A 22,994-nucleotide genomic window follows, 5' to 3' on the forward strand; every position below is an offset into this window, starting at 1 on the left:
CCTTTGCCGGAAGCAGCATGCGGTGACGTAAAAGTTTCGCGCCGGCATTGATTGCGGAAGAACGAACAGGAGTGCGGTGTGAATATGGTAAGAGGGGAATCCGAAAAGGGAGATTTTGAGACTACTTTTTGGGGCGGAGATTGATGAGGAGAGAGCCTTTGACCAAATTTCCTCCGTCATCCCCTTGCAGATTTTCATTCTGGTCTTGGTTTAAGAGCTAGCGGTGCCTATGATGCTCTGGGTAGTGAGGAGAGGGCCAGGTTCAGACAGGGAGAACAAGAGGGGCTTGATATTTGAGGAAAGAGAGGAAGAATGCGCAAGAAAAAAAGAAAAGAACCCGAGAAAATTCATTGTATTTTTAACACTTTAACTCTGTTTTCTATTTCAAGGGGAAGCAAAAGAAAACAAGGAAGTATGCGATCATGAAGCGAATGCTTAGTCTCAGAGATCAGAGGCTGTGAGTGTTTGGAATCAATTGAGTTCATAAGACTGGCCAGAGAGATAGGAGTCACAAGGGGATAAGTAGTAAAAAAAATTCGTCGTTTTGTTTTTTTACTTTTAATATTACTGTGCTTTGGGTTTGTATATCATGTGATGGTAGTTAGGTATATAACAGTCACTTAGCTGCTGAGTGGTTATCCCCGGGAAGGGAATGGAATTGAAGCACTTAAGTGTTCACTTTGTCCCATCGTTGTTAAATGCTTTTCTACCATTTAACAGTTAAACCTCGCAACAGTTTTCTGTGAGGTATGTAGAATTATCTTTATGCACTTGCCTTTGCATTCCCCAGAAAAGATTATTGTCGTTGTCGAAAAGTGAAGTCAGAGACCAAGTTTTCCTTGTGTTTCCAACACCTGATACTCAAAGGTTTTTGAAAGAGAATGGGAAAGCTCCCAAATGTCTGCATCTTATAAAGCTTAGTAAGAATCCAAATCACTGTGGACAAAGAGAGTGGAATGATACTCCCTAACATAACGAGCACCTAAACAATTTTCCTACTTGAAGGAAGAGTGGGTGAAGTTATTAATGAGGACTGGTCTCCATTGTGTTTAAGAAACTCAGAGCAAAAGAATGGTCATTAAAAGCTTCAGAGTTATTAAATTATATTCTCAGCCTTTAGTAATGAATTTATTCTATAATTTTTAGGAAAGATATTAATAATTTTTTTTTGTAGTTAAGGGTTATAGTGTGTACAAGATCTGTGTTGTTACATTTTATCCCCTTATAAAAGGCATTTTGGAAAACCTTTTTTCCCTACTGTTGAAACACCTGAGTCTGCAGAAGATAAATGTCAGCCTATTTGCACCCTGCTTGGAAGTGGATTTTGATCCTTGATTTGATAGCTCCTGACTAAGAAAGAAATGATAATATAATCAACATTTACCCATTTATAATTTTTATAGATTATTGGCTACAGATTTTAAATTTTCATTGCTTTTCTGATTAATTATGATACTTGCAGGTTACCTCCCACTTCAGTTATTTGTGCTCAGAAAGTGTACACATTAACATAGGGAAGTCACAAAGTAGAATTTCCTCTGTAGACAAAAAAAAAAAGTAACTTTTGATTTCTGGATGAGATTATAACTACTATGTTTTATTTTTCCTCTCCTTTGGATTTAATTTATGTTTTCTTCCTAGTAAAGAAAAGGATAGATTAAAACCTAAAAAGAAAGAAAAAAAAGATCCCAGCGCACTCAAGGAAAGAGAAGTGTGAGTAATCAAGAGTTTCAGGTTTTCCTTTCAAACTAGAAGAGACATTCTAAGACTACACACCTGTTAGAAATCAAGTCTTTCCCTGAGCTGATTTCTTCAGTCATTTGTAAGACCAGCACAACTATGGAAATGAAAGTGGTATCAATGAGCATATACTGATTCTAATAGTTTGAAAGTTTTTGGATTTTACGGAGCAGTAAAATTCCCTGTAAAATCCTGGTGCTATAATCTAGGGTTTTTAAGTTTTGTTTAGTTTTTGCCAAAAATCTTTCAAAAGAAGTAATTATCATTGTTGAACACATCAGCATTTTATAAAAGGCAGAATGTATCACCAAAAAAATAAGGACATATTTTCAGAATAATGGTCATTCCTTTTAAATAAGTAATTTAACTTTATGAAAACCGCACCACATTTTACTTATTCTTCTCATTTTGCCCCGTATTGCAGATGGGTATATCATCACAGGTGGACACTGGTCCATGCACTAGCATTTGGAACTACTGCCATATTCAACCTAGACACCTTGGGCTTTTATTCAAGAAGCAGGCCCTGCTATTGTAGTATATAATCCTAACATTGGACAACTGTTCTCCTGTATCACATTTCATATAGCCATTTTAGGATCCTCTGAGAATGGCAAACTTACTATAGTATCATTCTATTCACAATGGCCATATTCCACCTCCCCATGCTCATGGCTATCCTACTCTGGCTAGAGGAAGAGCTGGGTTGGATAATTGCATTTTTGAAGTTGTGGTGAAGCATACTACTAGACCTGAGATTGAGGTATCCTGTTACTTCTTCACTTTTCTTTTTAGGATTTATTTCCAGAGAACAAAAGGGGAGTTTAATCTGTAACAAACTACTCTATGCAGAGACTTATACTGGTTGTTGTTGATACCAAAATGTCCATGTAGACATTACTTTGTGTCCTTATTTTGTTTTTCCTTCAGCCCTCAACATCCTTCCTGCTTGTTCTTCCAATATAACACACAGCTGGGCCCACCTTACCACATTCTGGTTGATACCAATTTTATCAACTTCTCCATTAAAGCCAAACTGGACCTAGTACAATCAATGATGGACTGTCTGTATGCCAAGTGTGAGTATCATGTTTTCACATTCCTGTGACATTTGTACAGAATAGTTAATTGTATTAGTTAATTGCATTTACCCAAATACGTGAAAAGAGGGAGAGTGAGGTTCTAGTTTTGTTTTTTTTTTTAATTTTTATTGTGCTTTAAGTGAAAGTTTACAAATCAAGTCAGTCTCTCACACAAAAACTTATATACACCTTGTTACATACTCCCAACTGCTCTCCCCCTAATGAGACAGCCCGCTCCCTCCCTCCACTATCTCTTTTCGTGTCCATTTCCCCAGCTTCTAACCCCCTCTACCCTCTCATCTCCCCTCCAGGCAGGAGATACCAGCATAGTCTCAAGTGTCTACCTGATCCAAGAAGCTCACTCCTCACCAGCATCCCTTTCCAACCCATCGTCCAGTCCAATCCCTGTCTGAAGAGTTGGCTTTGGGAATGGTTACTGTCCTGGGCCAAAAGAAGGCCTGGGGGCCATAACCACTGGAGTCCTTCTAGTCTCAGTCAGACCATGAAGTCTGGTCTTTTTACAAGAATTTGGGGTCTGCATCCCACTGCTCTTCTGCTCCCTCAGGGGTTCTCTGTTGTGCTCCCTGTCAGGGCAGTCATCAGTTGTAGCCGGACACCATCTAGCTCTTCTAGTCTCAGGCTGATGTAGTCTCTGGTTTACGTGGCCCTTTCTGTCTCTTGGGCTTGTAATTACCTTGTGTCCTTGGTGTTCTTCATTCTCCTTTGATCCAGGTGGATTGAGACCAACTGATGCAACTTAGATGGCTGCTTGCTAGTGTTTAAGACCCCAGACGCCACTTGGCAAGGTGGGATGCAGAATGTTTTCTTGATAGATTTTATTATGCCAATTGACTTAGGTGTCCCCTGAAACCATGGTCCCCAAACCCCCGCCCCTGCTATGCTGGCCTTCAAAGCATTCAGTTTATTCAGGAAACTTCTTTGCTTTTGGTTTAGTCCAGTTGTGCTGACCTCCCCTGTATTGTGCGTTTTCTTTCCTGTCACCTAAAGTAGTTCTTATCTACTATCTAGTGAATACCCCTCTCCCAGCATCCCTCCTTCCTCCGTTTCATAACCATCATAGAATGTTTTCTTCTCTGTTTGAACTGTTTCTCAAGTTCTTATAATAGTGGTCTTATACAATATTTGTCCTTTTGCAACTGATTAATTTCACTTAGCATAATGCCTTCCAGATTCCTCTATGCTATGAAATGTTTCACAGATTCATCACTGTTCTTTATCGATGCGTGGTATTCCATTGTGTGAATATACCATAATTTATTTTTCCATTCATCTGTTGATGGGCACCTTGGTTGCTTCCATGTTTTTGCTATTGTACACAGTGCTGCAATGAACATGGTTGTGCATATATCTGTTCGTGTAAGGCTCTTATTTCTCTAGGATATATTCCAAGGAGTGGGATTGCTGGATCGTATGATAGTTCTATTTCTAGTTTTTTAAGAAAGCGCCAGATCGATTTCCAAAGTGGTTGTACCATTTTACATTCCCTCCAGCAGTGTAGAAGTGTTCCAGTCTCTCTACATCCTGTCCAGCATTTATTGTTTTGTGTGTTTTGGGTTAACGGCAGCCCTGTTGGAGTGAGATGAAATCTCATTGTAGTTTTGATTTGCATTTTTCTAATGGCTAATGATCGCGAACATTTCCTCATGTATCTGTTAGCTACCTGAATGTCTTCTCTACTGAAGTGTCTGTTCATATCTTTTCCCCATTTTTTAATTGGGTTATTTGTCTTTTTGTAGTTGAGTTTTTGCAGTATCATGTAGATTTTAGAGATCAGGTGCTGATCGGGAATGTCATGGCTAAAAACTTTTTCCCGGTCTGTAGGTAATCTTTTTACTCTTTTGGTGAAGTCTTTGGATGAGCATAGGTGTTTGATTTTTAGGAGCTCCCAGTTATCTAGTTTTTCTTCTGCCTCGTTAGTAATGTTTTGTATACTGTTTATGGCATGTATTAGGGCTCCTAACGTCCCTATTTTTTCTTCCACAATCTTTATCGTTTTAGATTTTATATTTAGGTCTTTGATCCATTTTGAGCTCGTTTTTGTGCATGGAGTGAGGTATGGGTCTTGTTTTGTTTTCTTGCAGATGGATATCCAGTTATGCCAGCACCATTTGTTAAAAGGATTGTCTCTTCCCTGCTAACTGTTTTGTGGCCTTTGTCAAATATCGATGGCTCATACGCGAATGGATTTATGTCTGTATTCTTAATTCTATTCCATTGGTCTCTGTATCTGTTGTTGTACGAGTACCAGGCTGTTTTGACTACTGTGGTGGTATAATAGCTTCTAAAATCAGGTAGAGTAAGGCCTCTCACTTTGTTCTTCTTTTTCAGTAATGCTTTACTTATTCGGGGCCTCTTTCCCTTCCATATGAAGTTGGTGATTTGTTTCTCCATCTCATTAAAGAATGTCATTGGAATTTGGATCAGGATTGCATTAAGTCTATAGACCGCTTTTGGTAGAATAGACATTTTTATAATGTTAAGTCTTCCTATCTATGAGCAAGGTATGTTTTTCCACTTATGTACATCTCTTGTGGTTTCCTGCAGAAGTGTTTTGTAGTTTTCTTTGTATAAGTCTTTTACATCTCTGGTAAGGTTTATTCCGAAGTATTTTATCTTCTTGGGGGCTACTGTGAATGGTATTGATTTGGTGATTTGCTCTTCGATGTTCTTTTTGTTGGTGTAGAGGAATCCAACTGATTTTTGTATGTTTATCTTGTATCCCGATACTCTGCTGAACTCTTCTATTAGTTTCAGTAGTTTTCTTGAGGATTTCTTAAGGCTTTCTGTGTATAAGATCATGTCATCTGCAAATAGAGATAATTTTACTTCTTCCTTGCCAATCTGGATGCCCTTTATTTCTTTATCTAGCCTAATTGCTCTGGCTAGGACCCCCAGCACAATGCTGAAGAAGAGTGGTGATAAAGGGCATCCTTGTCTGTTTCCCGATCTCAAGGGGAATGCTTTCCGGCTCTCTCCATTTAGAATGACGTTCCGCTGTTGGCTTTGTATAAATACCCTTTATTGTGTTGAGGAATTTTCCTTCTATCCCTATTTTGCTGAGAGTTTTTATCATGAATGGGTGTTGACCTTTCTCAGCTGCCTTTTCTGCATCAATTGATAAAATCATGTGATTCTTGTCTTTTGTTTTATTTATATGTGAGTAACATTAATTGTTTTTCTAATGTTGAACCATCCCTGCATACCTGGTATGAATCCCACTTGGTCATGGTGAATTATTTTTTTGATATGTTGTTGAATTCTATTGGCTAGAATTTTGTTGAGGATTTTTGCGTTTAAGCTCATGACAGGTATAGGTCTGTAATTTCCTTTTCTTGTGGTGTCTTTTCTTGTGGTATCAGGTATATGCTGGCTTCATAGAATGAGTTTGAGAGTATTGCGTCCTTTTCTATGCTCTGAAATACCTTTAGTAGTGGTGGTGTTAACTTGTCTCTAAAAGTTTGGTAAAACTCTGCAGTGAAGCCATCCGGGCCAGGGCTTTTTTTTTTTGTTGGGAGTTTTTTGATTATCTTTTCAATCTTTTTTGTTATGGGTCTATTTAGTTGTTCTATGTCTGTTTGTGTTAGTTTAGGTAGGTAGTGTGTTTCTAGGAATTCATACATTTCTTCTAGGTTTTCAAATTTGTTCGAGCATAGTTTTTCATAGTAATCTGATATGATTCTTTTAATTTCAGTTGGGTCTGTTGTAATATCGCCCATCTCATTTCTTATTTGGGTTATTTGCTTCCTCTCCTGTTTTTCTTTTGTCAGTTTGGCCAATGGTTTATCAATTTTGTTGATTTTTTTTTTTAAAGAACCAGCTTTTGGTCTTGTTAATTCTTTCAATTATTTTTCTGTTTTCTATTTCATTTAGTTCTGCTCTAGTTTTTATTATTTGTTTTCTTCTGGAGCCTGAGGGTTCCTTTTGTTGCTGTCTTTCTATTTTTTCAAGTTGTAGGGATAATTCTTCGATTTTGGCCCTTTCTTCTTTTTGTATGTGTGCATTTATTGATATAAATTGACCTTTGAGCACTACTTTCGCTGTGTCCCAAAGGTTCTGATAGGAAGTGTTTTCATTCTCATTGGATTCTCTGAATTTCTTTATTCCATCCTTAATGTCTTCTATAACCCAGTCTTTTTTGAGCAGGGTATTGTTCAGTTTCCAAGTGTTTGATTTCTTTTCCCTGCTTTTCATGTTATTGATTTCCACTTTTATGGCCTTATGTCAGAGAAGATGCTTTGTAATATTTCAGTGTTTTGGATTCTGCTAAGGCTTGCTTTATGCCCTAATATATGGTCTATTCTAGAGAATGTTCCATGTGCACTAGAAAAGAAAGTATATTTCGTTGCTGTTGGCTGGAGTGTTCTGTATATGTCTATGAGGTCAAGTTGGTTTATCGTGGCATTTAGATCTTCCGTGTCTTTATTGAGCTTCTTTCTGGATGTCCTGTCCTTCACCGAAAGTGGTATGTTGGAGTCTCCTACTGTTATTGTGGAGCTGTCTGTCTCACTTTTCAGTGCTTATAGAGTTTGTTTCATGTATCTTGCAGCCCTGACATTGGGTGCATAAATATTTAATATGGTTATATCTTCTTGGTGTATTGCCCTTTTAATCATTGTATAGTGTCCTTCCTTATCCTTTCTGATGGATTTAACTTTAAAGTCTATTTTGTCAGAAATTAATATTGCCACTCCTGCTCTTTTTTGATTGTTGTTTGCTTGATATATTTTTTTCCATCTTTTGAGTTTCAGTTTGTGTCTACAAGTCTGAGGCATGTCTCTTGTAGGCAGCATATAGACAGATCTTGTTTTTAATCCATTCTGCTACTGTCTGTCTCTTTATTGGTCCATTTAGTCTGTTTACATTCAGCATAATTATGGATAGGTATGAATTTAGTGCTATCATTTTGATGTCTTTTTGTGTGTGTTGTTGACAGTTTCTTTTTCCCCCTTAATTTTATGTGCTAAGTAGGTTATATGTTGTCCTTGCCTCATATTCGTTGTTATTTGTTTCTGCTGACTCTCTATTTTTTTCTTGTATTTTATTTTGATGTGTAGGATAGTTTGTCTCCTTTATGGTTACTTTATTATTTACCCCATTTTGCTTAAATTTAAACCTAAATTTTATTTCTTTGTATCACTTTATCTTCCCCTCCCTATGGAAGATCTATGACGACATTTCTTAGTCCCTCTTTATTGTTCTAATGTTGTCTTTTTTTAGATAGTAACATCACTGTTACCCTGTTTTGAGCGTTTTTTTAAATCTCACTTTGTTTTTTTGATTTCCCTGTCTGGGTTGACTTCTGATTGCTTTGCCCACTGTTCTAGTCTTGGTTTGATTTAAAAAAAAAAAAATTTTTTTTTTTTTTTTATACCTGATATTATTGATTTTCTAACCAAAGAACTCCCGTTAGTATTTCTTATAGTTTTGGTTTGGTTTTTACAAATGCCCTAAGCTTCTGTTTATCTGGAAATGTCCTAATTTCACCTTCATATTTAAGAGACAGTTTTGCTGTATTTATGATTCTTGGCTGGCAATTTTTTTCCTTCAATTTTTTAAATAAGTCATCCCGTTGCCTTCTTGCCTACATGGTTTCTGCCGAGTAGTCCGAGCTTCTTCTTGTTGGCTCTCCTTTATAGGTGACTTCTGGTTTATCCCTAGCGGCTCTTAAAATTCTCTCTTTATCTTTGATTTTGGCAAGTTTGATTATAATGTCTTGGTGACTTTCTTTTAACATTTACCACAAGGGGAGTTCGATGACCATCTTGGATAGATATCTTCTCATCTTTGAGGATATCAGGGAAGTTTTCTGCCAACAAATCTTCAACAGTTCTCTCTCTAGTACTCCAGTCACTCATAGGTTATTTCTCTTGATAGAGTCCCACAGGATTCTTAAGGTTTCTTCATTTTTTTTAATTCTTTTATCTGATTTTTCTTCAAATATATTAGTGCCAAGTGATTTATCTTCAGGTTTAGAAATTCTGCTTTCACTTGCTCTGTTCTGCTCCTCTGACTTTCTATTGAGTTGTCTACTTCTGTAAATTTAATGGTAATCTTCCGAATTTCTGATTGCTGTCTATGGATTTTTCCAGCTTATTAAATTTTTCATTATGTTCCTGAATAATCGTTTTAATTTCTTCAGTTGGTTTATCTGTGTGTTCCTTGGCTTGTTCTGCATATTGCCGCATTTCCTTCTTGATGTCTTGAAGGGTTCTGTATATTAATCTTTTGTATTGTGCCTCTGGTAATTCCAGGAATGCACTTTCATCTAGAAGATCCCTTGATTCTTTGTTTTGAGAGCTTGCTGAGGCGATCATGGTCTGTTTGTTTATGTGACTTGATATTGACTTGCCTCCGAGCCCTATATAAGTTATTGTATTAGTTTATTTTATGTTTGGTTACTGTATCATAGCTTCTTGCTTTGTTTAGTTTTGATATGCCCAAATGGGTTGCTTGAGCGAGCTAGCTTGATTATTTTTGCCTTTGGAGCTCCGACGTCCTGTCCACAGATGGCTAGAGCTGTTATCAGCTAGGAGTCCATTCACTTTTTTTGTATGAATTCAGCTCAGGTGTCCAGGTAGCTGGTCATCAAGTGTGTAGTACAGGCTCTGTCCCACAGTCTTGGAGGGGCAGGAGAGATTGGTGCAGGTACTGTTATCTGGTTGCAGCAGGGGGTCACACTGAACAAGGCAGGGGGGCTGAGAATCATCCCTCACATGTCTCTGAGGAAAGCGTGTCCCAGATCCCTAGAGGTACAGGTGGGTGGGTTCTGCAGACAGACCATGGGTACCCAGTGTTTTTGGTTGTAAGGACTGGGAGGTACCAGTTATCCTTGGACCCCTGTCACGGGTGCCTGGGTGACCTGAGTGGAGCTACCAGTCCTTAAGCCCCTGGTGTGGGTGGGTGAGGACCCTGTTTAATAGGCAAAGCAGTGTCAAACATCAAACACCCACCTCTCCACTGCACAGCTGAAACGGCTGCAGTCTGCCAACAAGGGTCTGTTCTCCTGAGATAGGCCCACACAGGTCCATGCAGAGGGGAAAGGTACTCAAAGTCCATGGACGATTTATGCCTGGACAGGAGCTGCTTCTGTCCTTAGCTCCCCCGGTTAGTAGAGCTGGCAAATTATCTTTTCCTCCAATTGCAAATTTTTTCCTTCTCCAAGGCTGGGAGGATGGCTCTAGGCACTCAACAGTGCCTATCTCAGGCCCAGGGAATTCAGCTGCCGAAGCCGGCTTGGGGTTGGGGGGGCGCGGTACAACATAGCAAGTACTTAGCTTTTGCCGAGAGCGCCATTCTTCTTAGGTTCCGGAGGTGTGAGTAGGCTGTGTGGCTGGCTGCTTGTTCCTGAGGAAACTGCAGCCAAAGGCTAGTACCAGCCCACTGCCGCCACCACTCCGGGAATGGTGCCTGAGGGCTCCCCACGATTCAGGTCTGGTAACTCCTCTCTGCTTCTGAACAGTCTCTTCCTCCCCCTGCCCCTTAGTTCGTTTTCTAAGCTTGCGTTTGATACTCAGGGCTCCTAGCTTGTCATAAATATACTCATTTTACTTGTTTTTTCGGGTCTTTGTAGTAAAGAGGGCTCGCTGGAAGCGTCTGTCTATTCCACCATCTTGGCCCCACCTCTGTGAGATTCTAGTTAATTGAATTGCTAGCCGTTAAATTTTTCACCATCCAAAAAAAAAACCAAACCAAACCCAGTGCTGTTAAGTTGATTCTGACTCATAGCAACCCTGTAGGACAGAGTAGAACCAGTCCGTAGAGTTTCCAAGGAGTGCATGGCGGATTCGAACTGCCGATCCTTTGGTTAGCAGCCATAGCACTTAACCACTACACCACCAGGTTTTCCCGATAGCAGTGGCCATTTTCAATGAATTGAAATAGAACACACATTTGACTGGGAGTAATTAAGCTTCCGCAATTTAGGAAACAGAGTGCTTTCACCTTCATTATGGACATTAGTTTTGAATATGAGAGGGGAATTTTCTGTTTTAAAATTCTAAATTTTAAAATTCTGAATAAATGAACATTTATTATCTTTTTCAACAGACATATTCCTTTAAATTAAGAAGGAAATATTGTTTATGTGGCAAAGGTAAATAAGAGATTTTAAAATTCTGAATAAATGAACATTTATTATCTTTTTCAATAGACATAATCTTTTAAATTAAGAAGGAAATATTCTTTATGTGGAAAAGCTGAATAAGGGATTTTGTTATTTAAGATCACAGAACCAGTAGTTGAATGATGATCAGCGAGTCCCAAGTTTATTCAGTTTGGTGTTTATTAGTACCACAAAGGATCTGACATAGCTTATCTTACATGTAGGTGTACATTTTGCCATTCACAGATTTTCCGCGTGTATTTGAGTCTCCCCTCCTTCCTATGATCTTCCTTCATACCATGGGCAGGAAAGAGAAAATTTAGGAGAAAAAGAGAGAATAACTTCCTAGTAGATCAGTTACATTTTGTGGTGGACTCTTATTCATGTACTCTCTAGACACCTGGCTAAAGGTACAAATGAAAATTTGACTTTTGCTGTACCATAAATAAATTACTGGAGTCAAGATTACACCTCCCTCCTTAATCTTTAAAGGATATTATAAAATGAGCAACATTCACTGACTGGTGATGTACATGTTGTTTATTAATTTACTAAAACTAGCAAGATGGGAGGATGAAGGTCAGGGATGTGTATCAAGATAACAAAGGAAACCCAAAGTAAGAGAACAGCTAATGGAGTAAAATACTCATCTCTAAAGATCAGAATTGATGGGGTGGGGAATAGTCAGGGAACAGTTACCCTTTCATACAGGCCTTTCCATAAGGGCTATGTGCACGTAATGCTTTAACAGTGGGCCTTGGGTGGCCCTGTATGAGGGAGGACATTAAACTTAGTAGGATCTTTGTATTCCCCATGGTGTTTCTTATAGTCGTCTGAGCTGTTTCTCCAGGAATGGTGTGACATTTATGGATGAAATGGAGGGACAGCTCAACCAAGGCCCCTTGGAGATGAATCATTTCTTTGAGTCTATAACACCATCACTAATATCCAGACAGTGACTGTTTAGAATAGCCTTAGTCCTATAGCTAAGCTTTCTCTAGGTATGGATACCTTAGAATACAGCTATAATGCATAGTTTACTCACTGTACTATTCTGAAAATAAGCTTATTAAAGAAGACTACTTTTTGTAGTTTTCTATGTGGCATAATACCTCAAAGCAAAGGTCAAAAAAACATTCAAGAACAGTACAAATTCAGTGCATAAGAGATAAACTGTTTTAAGCTCTACTCATTTAATTGTTTTGCTTTCTTTTTAATTTGTTAATTCAACATTGTTTGCATGTACAATTCAGTGATATTATGTTCATCATGTTGTTCAACCATTACGCTGTTTTCCAAATTTTTCCATCGTGATTAACAGAAGCTCAGTATACGCTAAGCATTAAGTCCTCCTTTCCCCTCCCTCCTGCCCACCCCTGGTAACCGGTAATAAACTTCGGCCTCTATACACTTACTATTCTAGATATTTCATATAAGTGGAATCATACAATATTTGTCTTTTTGTGACTGACTTATTTCACTCAGCATAATGTTTTCAAGGTTTATCCATGATGTGATGTGTATCTAGACTTTATTTCTCTTTATGGCAGAGTAATATTCCATTGTATGCATGTGCCACATTTTGTTTGCTTGCCTTTGTATCAAAAAAAAAAAAGGCCTTTATTTTCCTCTTGCCTTAACAATGCCTTTTGACCTTTTTATAGTTCCTGGTCCCTTCCATTTCTACCTGATAGTCCAACAAAGAACAGTAGTTAGCTTCCCATCAGCTTTCTCTTCTGCCTGTCAGCCTGTTGCCTGTTGCTTTCCCTTTCTTTATAGTGGTCTTTCTAGGCCCACCTCCTTAATCCAGTTGCAAGCCTTTTCCTGTTTCACTGCTCCCTGGCTCTGAAATTGCTTCTCTCAAACAAGGGGCATATTGCCCCCTGACTCCATGACTTTACCTCGACTTTACAACTGCTTTTTTTCTGAGCATTATATTTTAGTTTAAACTTCCATATTTTCTTCCTTAACAAAAGTATTGATATACTTGTTTAAAAAATTATCTAGCATGTAAAATGAAAGTTCATTATCATGCCTTTCCTCAGAAAGGACAATTTTTAAAAATTCATACACAGTCTGTATAGGGTGGAGGTTATTTTATGAGTGAAGATGGATTGTATGTTATTTACTGTTTTCTTCTTGCTTTTTTTTAATAGCTTTGGAATCTAATTCACAGACCATACAATTTATTGGCTTTTAGTATATTCATAGAGCTGTGTAGTTGTCAGCATAATCAATTTTAGAACATTTTCATTACCTGAAAAAGAAGCCTTAGCCCCAGATCACCTCATACTCCCCAGTCCTAGGCAGCCACTAATCTACTTCTGTCTCTATAGATTTGCCTTTTCTGGATATTTCATATAAATGGAGTCATACAATATGTGGTCCTTTATGACTGGCTTCTTTCACTTGACAATGTTTTCAAGGTTCAGCCATATTGTAGCTTGTATCAGTACTTTATTTATTTTTATTGCCAAGTAATTTTCCCTTGTATGAATATACTACATTTTACTTAACCATTTCTCATGGCCTTTTACATTGAACGATGTACCTTGAATGTTTTTCCATGCCAGTATGTATAGATGGTCCTCATTCTTTTTTTTAAGTTACATAGTATTCCATTATTTAAATATATTATTTTTTAAGCCAGTCTCCTCTTAGGCATTTGGGTTATTTCTAGTTTTTCCCTATTATAAACAAGGCTATGGTGAATATCTTTTGTAAATATATCTCTGTCCGATAGTTTGAGTATTTCTTTAGGACACAATTTTTAGAAGCTGTATTACAATACCAAGGGGTATGTATATTTTTCATTTTAATAGATATCGCAAAATTGCCCTCAAACAGTTACACCGATTTATACACCTTCTAACTTAGTATGAGAATACCTGTTTCCTCAATTTTGAGTCTTTTTATCTGTTTAATCTTTGCCAGTCTAGTAGGTAGAAAATGAAATCCTGTTTCAATTTTTATCTCTTTAATTAGAAGTGAGATTGAGCTTCTTGGTGCTCATTAACTGTATGTCCTCTTCTGTGAACTAAAATGTAGCAGAGTAGTTAAGAGCCCAGTCCGTAGAGCCTGACAGACCTGGTTCAAATTTTGGCTTCACCATTTACTCTCTGGTTACTCAACCTCTTTGTACCTCAGGTTCCTCATCTGTAAGATGTGATTTATCGTAATAATAATAATAATGCTTATCTAATGGGCGTATTGTGAGGATTAAATTCAATAATCCTTGTACTTAATACAGTGCCTGGCAAATAACACGTAATTGTAAGTCACTTTTATAAGTATGTTAAGAAAATTAGCCCTTTGACAAATGTGCTGAAATACTTCCCCAATTTAGTTTTTTACTTTATTAGTGCTTTTTTTTAACTGTTGTAAACGTGTATGTATGTGTGTGTATGTATGTATATATACATATATATATGCACACGTACACACACCACAACCTTTGCCAGTTCAACATTTTTCAGGTATACAATTTAGTGATATCAATTACATTAATCATATTGTACAACCATCACCCATAATCATTGCCAAATTTCCCATCACCATAAACAAACTATTAGGGCTTTTATTTGATAGTTGTCAAACAGAAAATTTTCATTCTTACAGGATTAAATTTACTGTCCTTTCCTTTGGTTTTCTAGTTACTTTCATTGTTTCTTCTGTTCCACGTTTTAACCTTTGGAGGAGAAGGTTCAATCTGTGTATACATAAATAGGATGGGTAATTTGATTTTTCCTCTTTACCTGGACACAAGTTTAAAACTTGAGCAGGCATATCAGATGTTGGTGATTGTCATCTCTGCTTGGCCTGGAGCCTAAATTTGAGTATGGCTTCCAAAAGATTTTCTTCAATATTTGATAGGTCCCCTACCCTGGGCTCAGGCTTATCGTCATGCAGAGGCAGTCGCCTTCAAATGTTAGTGACCCCACTCTGCCCTGTTCCTGCCCTCCCTCTGTGCAAGCCAGGCTCCTTCATGGATGTCTTGACTCAAAAGCAGACTCTGAAAATGGGCACTCATAATTGGAATGTTTCCTCCACCCACACTGTCTTTCTCCAAATTAAGGGTGGGCTATTTTTTTTTTTATTAGAAGGGCCCTTCTGGACTGTCTCACTTATGTTTTTAAGTCTATACTCTGCTTAAGATTAGGGGAGATAGATGCAAGTTGGTTCTCTGAATGCTGTTGATTGTGACAGACAGTTTCTGGCTGGAATCTGTGGCGTGGGGTTGGGACAGTTCTCCAGTTTCTTTATAAGTAGGTTTTCTTCTCCTCTGGTTCTTATTGTTCATCTTAGTGCATTTCACTCTGCTTATTCTGCTATCATTCCAGAAGTCTCCTGGGTCGTTTAAAGCTTCCAAACAATATAATTCAGAGAGAGTAAAACAGATTCTTAACAAGTTCTGTTACTAATATGTATTCTTTGGCAGGTATCCCTTGTATAACTGACTGTGTAATGGCTGAAATTGAGAAATTGGGGCAGAAGTATCGAGTCGCTCTAAGGTAGGAAGGAGCTATTCTAAATTCGTCCCAGATTAGTATACTGAAGAGTCTTTTGACCCTCTTGCATCTGTTTGCTGTCCAGAGTTTTCTTGGCTAGTTATTTAAATAAAAATTGTACAGAACTAGTTAATTAATTATGATTAAGGAAGTGTCTAAATACTTCTTGGCTGGTCAGATTAACTAAAAAGCATATAAAACTAGTTAACTATTTGTGATTAAGAAAGTAAACCTTTGAAATTCTTTACCACTACCCTCTGACAGTTAAAAAAAAAAAATGCCAGTGTCACATAAGAATGTCCTTGATGAAGCAGTAAAATTTGCATATTAAACTTTCTTAAATCTTGACCCTTGAGCACACATCAGTGTTCTTTGTGACACGAAGTGTGAAGTTCGCATAAATCACTTCTGCTGTACTGAGGAGGATGGTTGTCTCAAGGAAGAGCATTTATGTGCCTGTTTCCGTTGCAAGCTGAACTAGCCGCTTTTTTTAATGGAATATCATTTTTACGTGAAAGAACAACTGACAAACTCTGGCTATTCAGGCTTTGTTATAATATTTTCTCAAAAGTTAGTGAAGTGAACCTATCACTTCAGAGTAAACAGCTTACTTTATTTGTTCCCAATGATGAAATTCGAGTTTTCCAGCAAAAATTAGAATTTTGGAAAACGTGTGTCCATTACCACGAGCTTATCACATTTCCAACATTTAAAGACCTTTCTGTTGAGATCAATGGTAATATTAATGAGTGTGATTTTTTTTTTGATACTGTGTAATGAAATGTGTGAATATTTGAAAGATCTATATAACTCATTGAATCAATATTTTCAAAATGATTAATGCATGATACTACAAAATTATGCATGGGTAAAAGATCCAGTCAAAGTGCAAAATAGACCAATGGGGGAAAAAATAGATCCATGGATTTTTTTTTTTTTGTTACCTTTGTGGAGGTATAATTTACATACTATAAGATTCACCAATTTTAAGTGTATAATTGGTTGACTTTTGGTAAATGTAGGTAGTCAGATAACCACCAACACAGCCATGAAATAGAGCATTTTCATCACTGCCTGGCATTTCTTTTTCCAAGTATTTATCCAAGATAAATGAAAACATATGTCTGCACAAAGACTTGTATTCAAAGCTTTGGTTATTACTCATAATAACCAAAAACTGTAAACAACTGAAATATTCACCAGGTGAGTGGATAAAGAAACTATGATATAGCCACACAGAAAACTAATCCGTTGATAATAATCATCTGATACGCACACAGCAGTGTGGATGAATCTCTGTAGCATTTTGCTAAGTAAAAGAAACCAGACTAGAAAACTATGTAGTATGTGATTCCATTTATATGAAATTCTAGTAAACGCAAAACTACAGTGATAGAATGCACATTGGCGGTTGCTCAGAGCAAAGACTGGGAAAAGGAAATTAACTGCAAAGGAACATAAGGGAACTTTTTGTGGTGAGGAAATTAATTGCAAAGGAACATAAGGGAACTTTTTGTGGTGATGGAAATGTTCTATATCTCAATCGTGATGGTAGTTACATGGATGTATAAATTTATCATTAAACTATGTATATATTTATAATTGGTGGGTTTTAGTGTATTTTATTTGTACCTATTAAAGCTATTTTTTAAGGCAAAAGAAAAATAGAAACTTAATGTATCGTTGCTTAGATCAGTGGGAAAATGATAAGCTATTAAATTATTATTTAACCCTGTAAAAAAATAAAATTACACAAAAATCAGTTCCTGGTAGATGATAAGCATCTAAACTTTTAGTAGAAAATACAGAGAATATCTTAATGTCTTGGGGATAGGCAAGGATTTCTTAAGAGGTCCAAACCATACTGGAAAACTTATCAATTTGACTATATTGAAATTGGATAGTGCTGTATAACAAAAGACACCATAAACCAAGTGAAAAGACAAGTCACAGACCGTGAGAAAATATTAGCCATTTTAAAATCAACAAAGGATTTATATTAAAAATGCATAAAGGACTTCTAAAAATCTATAAGAAAAGGCAAATAATCCTTAAATTCACAATGAAATATCATTTCATAACCCACCAGATTGGCAAGAAGTTTTAAAGTCTGCTCGACAATGCCAAGAATAGGGAGCCTATGGAGGAGCGAGAGTTCTCATACTCAGCTGCTAAGGGTATAAATTGGACAGTCACTTTGGGGAGCAGTTGGGCAATATCTGATAAAATCGAGGTCATCCGTGTAACACTGTGTCTTTCAACCTGGAGGTCACAATCCATAGATGGTGAAATCGATTTAATGGATCACAACCGGTTTTTGTTAGTTTGTTTTAATGAAGTAGAATAAACTAAAATAGCAGCATGCATTGCATATAGTAAAGATTGAGTGCTGATGTTGCACAAAGCCTTTTTCCGTTTTATATATATGTATATTTTATACTATAGCATGTATTTATGTGTTTTAGTGTCTGTATATGTACATGCTGTATACTGTGGGTTCCAGTGAAAAGAAAAGGAACTGCCATGAAAAATTCCAGTCTATTAGAGATTGCTTTGGAATTTTCTTATCTATGTAATAGCAAAAAGTTGTGAACAACTAAAAGATCCATTAGGAAGCAAATGATAAATTGTGGAATGTTCTCAAAAACAATGTGGAGCAAACAAAAAATGCAAGAGCGTATTTGGAGGATATGATTTATCTGAAGTTTTAAAACACGCAAAACAATGCTACATTTTACAAGTGTGTACATATGTAGTCTTACATATGTAGTAAAATGTGTGAGGGAATGATAAATACCAAATTTAGGGTGATAGTTACTTGTGGAAAGAGATTAGGATGGGAGAGGGGGCTCCATTTTATTTGTAGTATTATATTTCTTTAATTAGGTGGTGAGTGCAAGGTATTTATCATTATTTATTCTTTATACTTTTTTGTATACCTGAAATACTTTAACTTAAAGGGTGAAAGACCATTGTTTTAAATAAAAATAAGGAAGAACAGGTGGGGAGAAAATAGAGGCACCAATTAGAAGCACCAAGGTTGGCTGTGAAGAAACACAGAGGAATGAGATGTTAGCTGGAGGGGGTATAAGTCAGAGGAGAGTGTTTTTTGTTTTTGTTTTCCCCCCCTTTTTTAAGATAGAGAAGTTACGTGTTAGCATGTTTCTGGGGAAGAGCTCATAGAGATTAGGTGATCCATGATTTCAGGGGTGAAAGGGATAAACAAAAGAGCAAAGTCCTAGATTAGTGCCTACCTAGTTTTCAGTAACCAGTCATTTTTCTTCTAGTATATACTCCTCACCACAGCCTGCTTAATCTCTCTAAGATACAGTTTTGCTTATGTCACTGTCACTCAGAAATCTTTACTGACTCCCCATCACCTGCATCATGCAGCCCATCCTGGTAGACTCTCCCAGTCCTTCCTCAGCCTACCTTTCCAGCCCTCTTTCACTGTCTTCTTCCACTAATGCTCTTGTCCCAGCCAGAAAGAGGTGCTCTTTCCTCTTTCCTGAATGCCACCAAACCATTTTATAGAAGGTTGGTGCCCTGTTTGGAACATGCCTGCCCTTGCTTTGCTTGAAGCATTCTTTAATCTTCATTTGATCTTATCTCCGTGTAATTTTTTTCTAAATATACCCAATCCTTGCTCTGAAATGTTACCATATGTATTATTTTTATTGTACTTGGCACTTAGGTGCTACCTTATATTCTTACTCATTTTGATGAGTCATCATCATGTAATTGGGCATGGCTCTAGGAATCACAGACTTGGGGTTTTTCTTTTTCAAATGTGTATAAAAGTAATATATGTTTGAACTTTTTATGGCAAACAATATGAATATGTATATACAATAAAAAGTGAATGTCCCCCCTCCACATTCACACTTTGTCCATTCTCCTGCCCCAGGAGTGACCGCTGAAAAAGCAAACAAACAAAAAAAAAAACACCAAGTCTGCTGCTGTCAATTCAACTCAGACTCAGCGACTATAGGACAGAGTGTTTAGTACCATATTTTTATGCAAATAAAGCACATTATACATTTTTTTTGTCAACCATGCAACCCTCTTGCAGTTATTTTCCTAAACACACTATGTGTGGGCGTGTTATTTGCGGAAATACAGTATTTATTTTCCCAGACGTTTTTCTGTGCAAATGCAAATCTCAAGAAAGAGAATCAGAGGAATTTATGTTTTCTTCATTGAGTCCTATTATATGTTGTTCAGTGAGTTGCTTTGTTTATTCAACAATTTATTATAGGTACTTCCACATCAGTACATACAGTTCTCTCTCTTTCTATTTAACGGCTACATAGAGTAAAGGTGCACCAAAATATATTTAACTTTTATCCTGCTGGTGGCTATTTCAGTTATCTCCAGCTTTTCACTATTATGACCATAGTGAAAACTTGTACCTATATTTTTATAGCACATTTGTGTAGGACAGCTTCCTAAAAGTGAAGTGCTTGGGTTAACATTGATTGGGCTTTGAATCCTGGCTTTTCCTGGCTCTGTGGCTTTGAACACAGTCATTAATTTCTCTGAATCTGCTTCCTCATCTGTAAAATGGGAATGTAATAACTCAAGAGTTTTGTGAAAACTAAATGACCTAAGGCACACCAGCTATTCATCAGCAAACTTTAATTCTCTTCCTTATAAAGTTGTCTTCCCAATTAGAGTCTAAGCTTCCGGAGGGCAGGGGTGCCTTAACATCTCTACATTGATCATCTTACTTTTATTTCACTGATCGAGACTCAGAAAGCTTTCAATTGCCTGAGTGCTTTCTTTAATCCACTTTTATAACCTTACAGGATCGCCAAGGATCCAAGATTTGAACGATTACCGTGCACACACAAAGGAACCTACGCAGATGACTGCTTAGTACAGAGAGTAACTCAGGTAGCATCAGTTTTAACGTTTTCACTCTGTGGTGGGGGAAAAAAAAAAAGAACTGTTATCTCCTGAGTGTTGATAGTAATATTTTTAGGAATATAACTTTTTTTTAATGTATATTTATATGAAGAATCTCTTCATAGGAAGCATAGGTGCCCTCATTTACTTGAGAAAGTGGATCGAAAATTTATGCTATTACCGTAATGGAAACAACACAGGCTTGGGAAGAAGACATGAGTTTCAAATCCCAGCAGTGTATCAGAGTCCACCTAATAAAAGGTTCCATTTACTCCCCATGTAGCAATGATGCCCCTCTCTACCATGCCTAATCCCCAAAGTGTTTCTCAATTAAATCTGAGAGTCTCGCAGGGTGCTGCCTCACATGTACCGTAAAATAAGTAGGTTTTTTATTCTTCTATCTGGCTTCCTTGTCAAGCACCACAAGAACTTCTACTACTGATTGCCCTTGTAAGAGCCTCTCTCTGCTGAAGATTGTTGTTAGCTGCCATTGAATCGGCCCCCAGCTCATGGCAACCCCATTCACAGTGGAATAAAACGCTGCCTGGTCCTGTGCCATCCCCATGATCGGTTAGGGATCAGAATGTTGTGATCCATAGGATTTTCATTGACTGATTTTTGGAAGTAGATCACCAGGCCTTTCTTCTTAGTCTGGAAGTTCTGCTGAAACCTGTTCAGCAGCATACCAAAAAAAACCCATTGCCATCAAGTCAGTAGCAACATGCAGACCCCCACTGGCAGATGGGTGTTGGCTGTGAATGAGGTGCATTGGTTGAGAATTGAACCCAGGTCTCCCACATGGAAGGGAATAATTCTACCACAGAGCTGCCAATGCCCCCCTGCTGAAGATAGTCATCTTCATGTGGCGCTCACACTGCTATCCCTTTAACTACTTCATCCTCTGGGTTGGGGGGCAAGCATTTCCCTTAATTTCCCATGGCACAGTTGACACCGAGCTGCAGTTCTTTATAAACTCAACTGAAGATGTAGGTATATTGAAGAAGTAAAGTAAAACACAAAATAGCGTCCAACTCGCAACTAAACGCTACTGCTTCCTGCGTTGCCAGGCTTAAACTTGTGGGGAGATCCTATTCTGGCTCCACGGCCTGGAGTTAGTAGCTACCTCTACCACTAGGAGGCCTCAGAGTATGCCCAAGCCATGAGACCCAAGGAAAGGAAAGAGCTGTGCCCATCCATCCAAGGCACTTAACCTATATTTGCATAGAGCCTTTCAGGGCATTTTCCCAAAACCAAGAAATTACCCCAAATGTGCAAGTAAGTCCTTTCCATTCATGAGATGGAAAATAGTTTCAGCTTTTAAATTAGTTTTTCTGCCTTCTCCTCAGAATTCTTAGGGCTACATTCAGCCCAGGCAACTTATTATATATTTTACGAGTATAAGATCTTAGCCCTTATTAGCTACTCAGCAAATGGTTCGACCCTTTCTTTTGTTATTTACTATGAGAATGAATGATTCTTCAGATTAGTTTAGTGGTTATGCGAAGCATGCAGTAGCCAGTAAGTAGACTCGATGAGCTTTATGTGAACATGCAGCCTGTGTGTCTTACAGCACAAGTGTTACATCGTGGCCACGGTTGACCGGGACCTTAAGCGAAGAATCCGTAAGATCCCTGGAGTTCCTATCATGTACATTTCTAACCATAGGTGAGAAATTTCTTTGGGTGAAGTGATTAAAAGTATATAGTTGATATGAACTAAAAATGAGGTCAGGTTATAGAAGGGTTTGAAAGATTATTGTGTCAAATGTTTACATAGTTAGAAGAGATGAGACAAAGTAGCAAGAACAAATTGTCACAATAAGATTACTAGAAGAAATAGATGTATTGCTTTAAGTACAAAGTAGTAATCTAAATCAAGCTGGTCTTTTTGACCAGAAATATCTTTTTTGAAAGCATGACTCGTGTGATTAGCACCTCATCTGGAAAACTAAAAGCTCATTAAGAGGGCAAAAGCCACTGTTTTTCCTTCATGGATATTTCCCTGTCAGTCCTCAGACCATTATTATCCAGCTTCTCAGTTTGGGAAGATGACAATGTAGTGAGAAAAATATGGGCTAAGGAGTTGAATCTACCTAGACTCAGATCCTGGCATCTCTACTTGCTGACTTTGTGATTTTGAAGAATAAAGATGAAATCATATTGTAGTCAGCTTTTTGCTGCCAAGCATTCATTGTGATTTCCCTCTAAAAATGTTCCCACTGACAAAAAGGATTCATAGCAGGGTGCGAGTGTTTTAGTCAATGAAGGATGGGTTGGTAGGTGAGCTCTGCACTCCCCGTACTTTCCAGTGGTAATTTTTTGTCCTGATCAGGTACAACATTGAGCGGATGCCAGATGATTATGGAGCCCCTCGGTTTTGATTCTGACAAGACAACGTCCCTCTGCCTTCAATTAACTTTTTCTGTTTCCAGCTCATTAAACATGCTATTTTATGGCTAATTGAGTGTGGTTAAGTATACTTACTTTTTGATGCTGGTTCAAAAATATTTTGTCTCATTTTAAAAATCGTTGCTTTTTTTAAAAAATAAATCAGATGCCCAGATGGTCACTCACATAATTTAATCATCTTTGTTTTATATTTATTTACTCAACAAATAGTTGTTAAGTCCATGCT

At 37.5% G+C, this 22,994-nt stretch overlaps 1 protein-coding gene across 3 annotated transcripts; it reads left to right on the top strand.

The window, feature by feature from the left end:
• The first annotated feature begins 7 nt into the window (after nt 1-7).
• On the top strand, nt 8-22,824 carry FCF1 (FCF1 rRNA-processing protein). Of its 3 annotated transcripts, XM_049897791.1 has the most exons (8): nt 8-87; nt 390-457; nt 1,642-1,713; nt 2,671-2,819; nt 15,383-15,455; nt 20,261-20,348; nt 21,931-22,025; nt 22,692-22,824. In XM_049897791.1, exons 1-8 carry the CDS (start codon nt 85-87, stop codon nt 22,738-22,740), a joined length of 597 nt encoding a protein of 198 aa, XP_049753748.1. In that variant the 5' UTR covers nt 8-84; the 3' UTR covers nt 22,741-22,824. The 3 variants fall into 3 exon arrangements, with proteins under 3 accessions (XP_049753748.1, XP_049753747.1, XP_049753749.1); XM_049897790.1 differs by lacking the exons at nt 15,383-15,455; nt 20,261-20,348; nt 21,931-22,025; nt 22,692-22,824 and adding an exon at nt 3,134-6,609; XM_049897792.1 differs by lacking the exons at nt 15,383-15,455; nt 20,261-20,348; nt 21,931-22,025; nt 22,692-22,824 and adding an exon at nt 3,134-6,609 and having other exon boundaries at nt 390-412.
• Nucleotides 22,825-22,994: the final 170 nt, after the last annotated feature.

Source organism: Elephas maximus, chromosome 10, assembly GCF_024166365.1.
Source record: "Elephas maximus indicus isolate mEleMax1 chromosome 10, mEleMax1 primary haplotype, whole genome shotgun sequence".
NCBI classification, from domain to species: Eukaryota; Metazoa; Chordata; class Mammalia; order Proboscidea; family Elephantidae; genus Elephas; species Elephas maximus.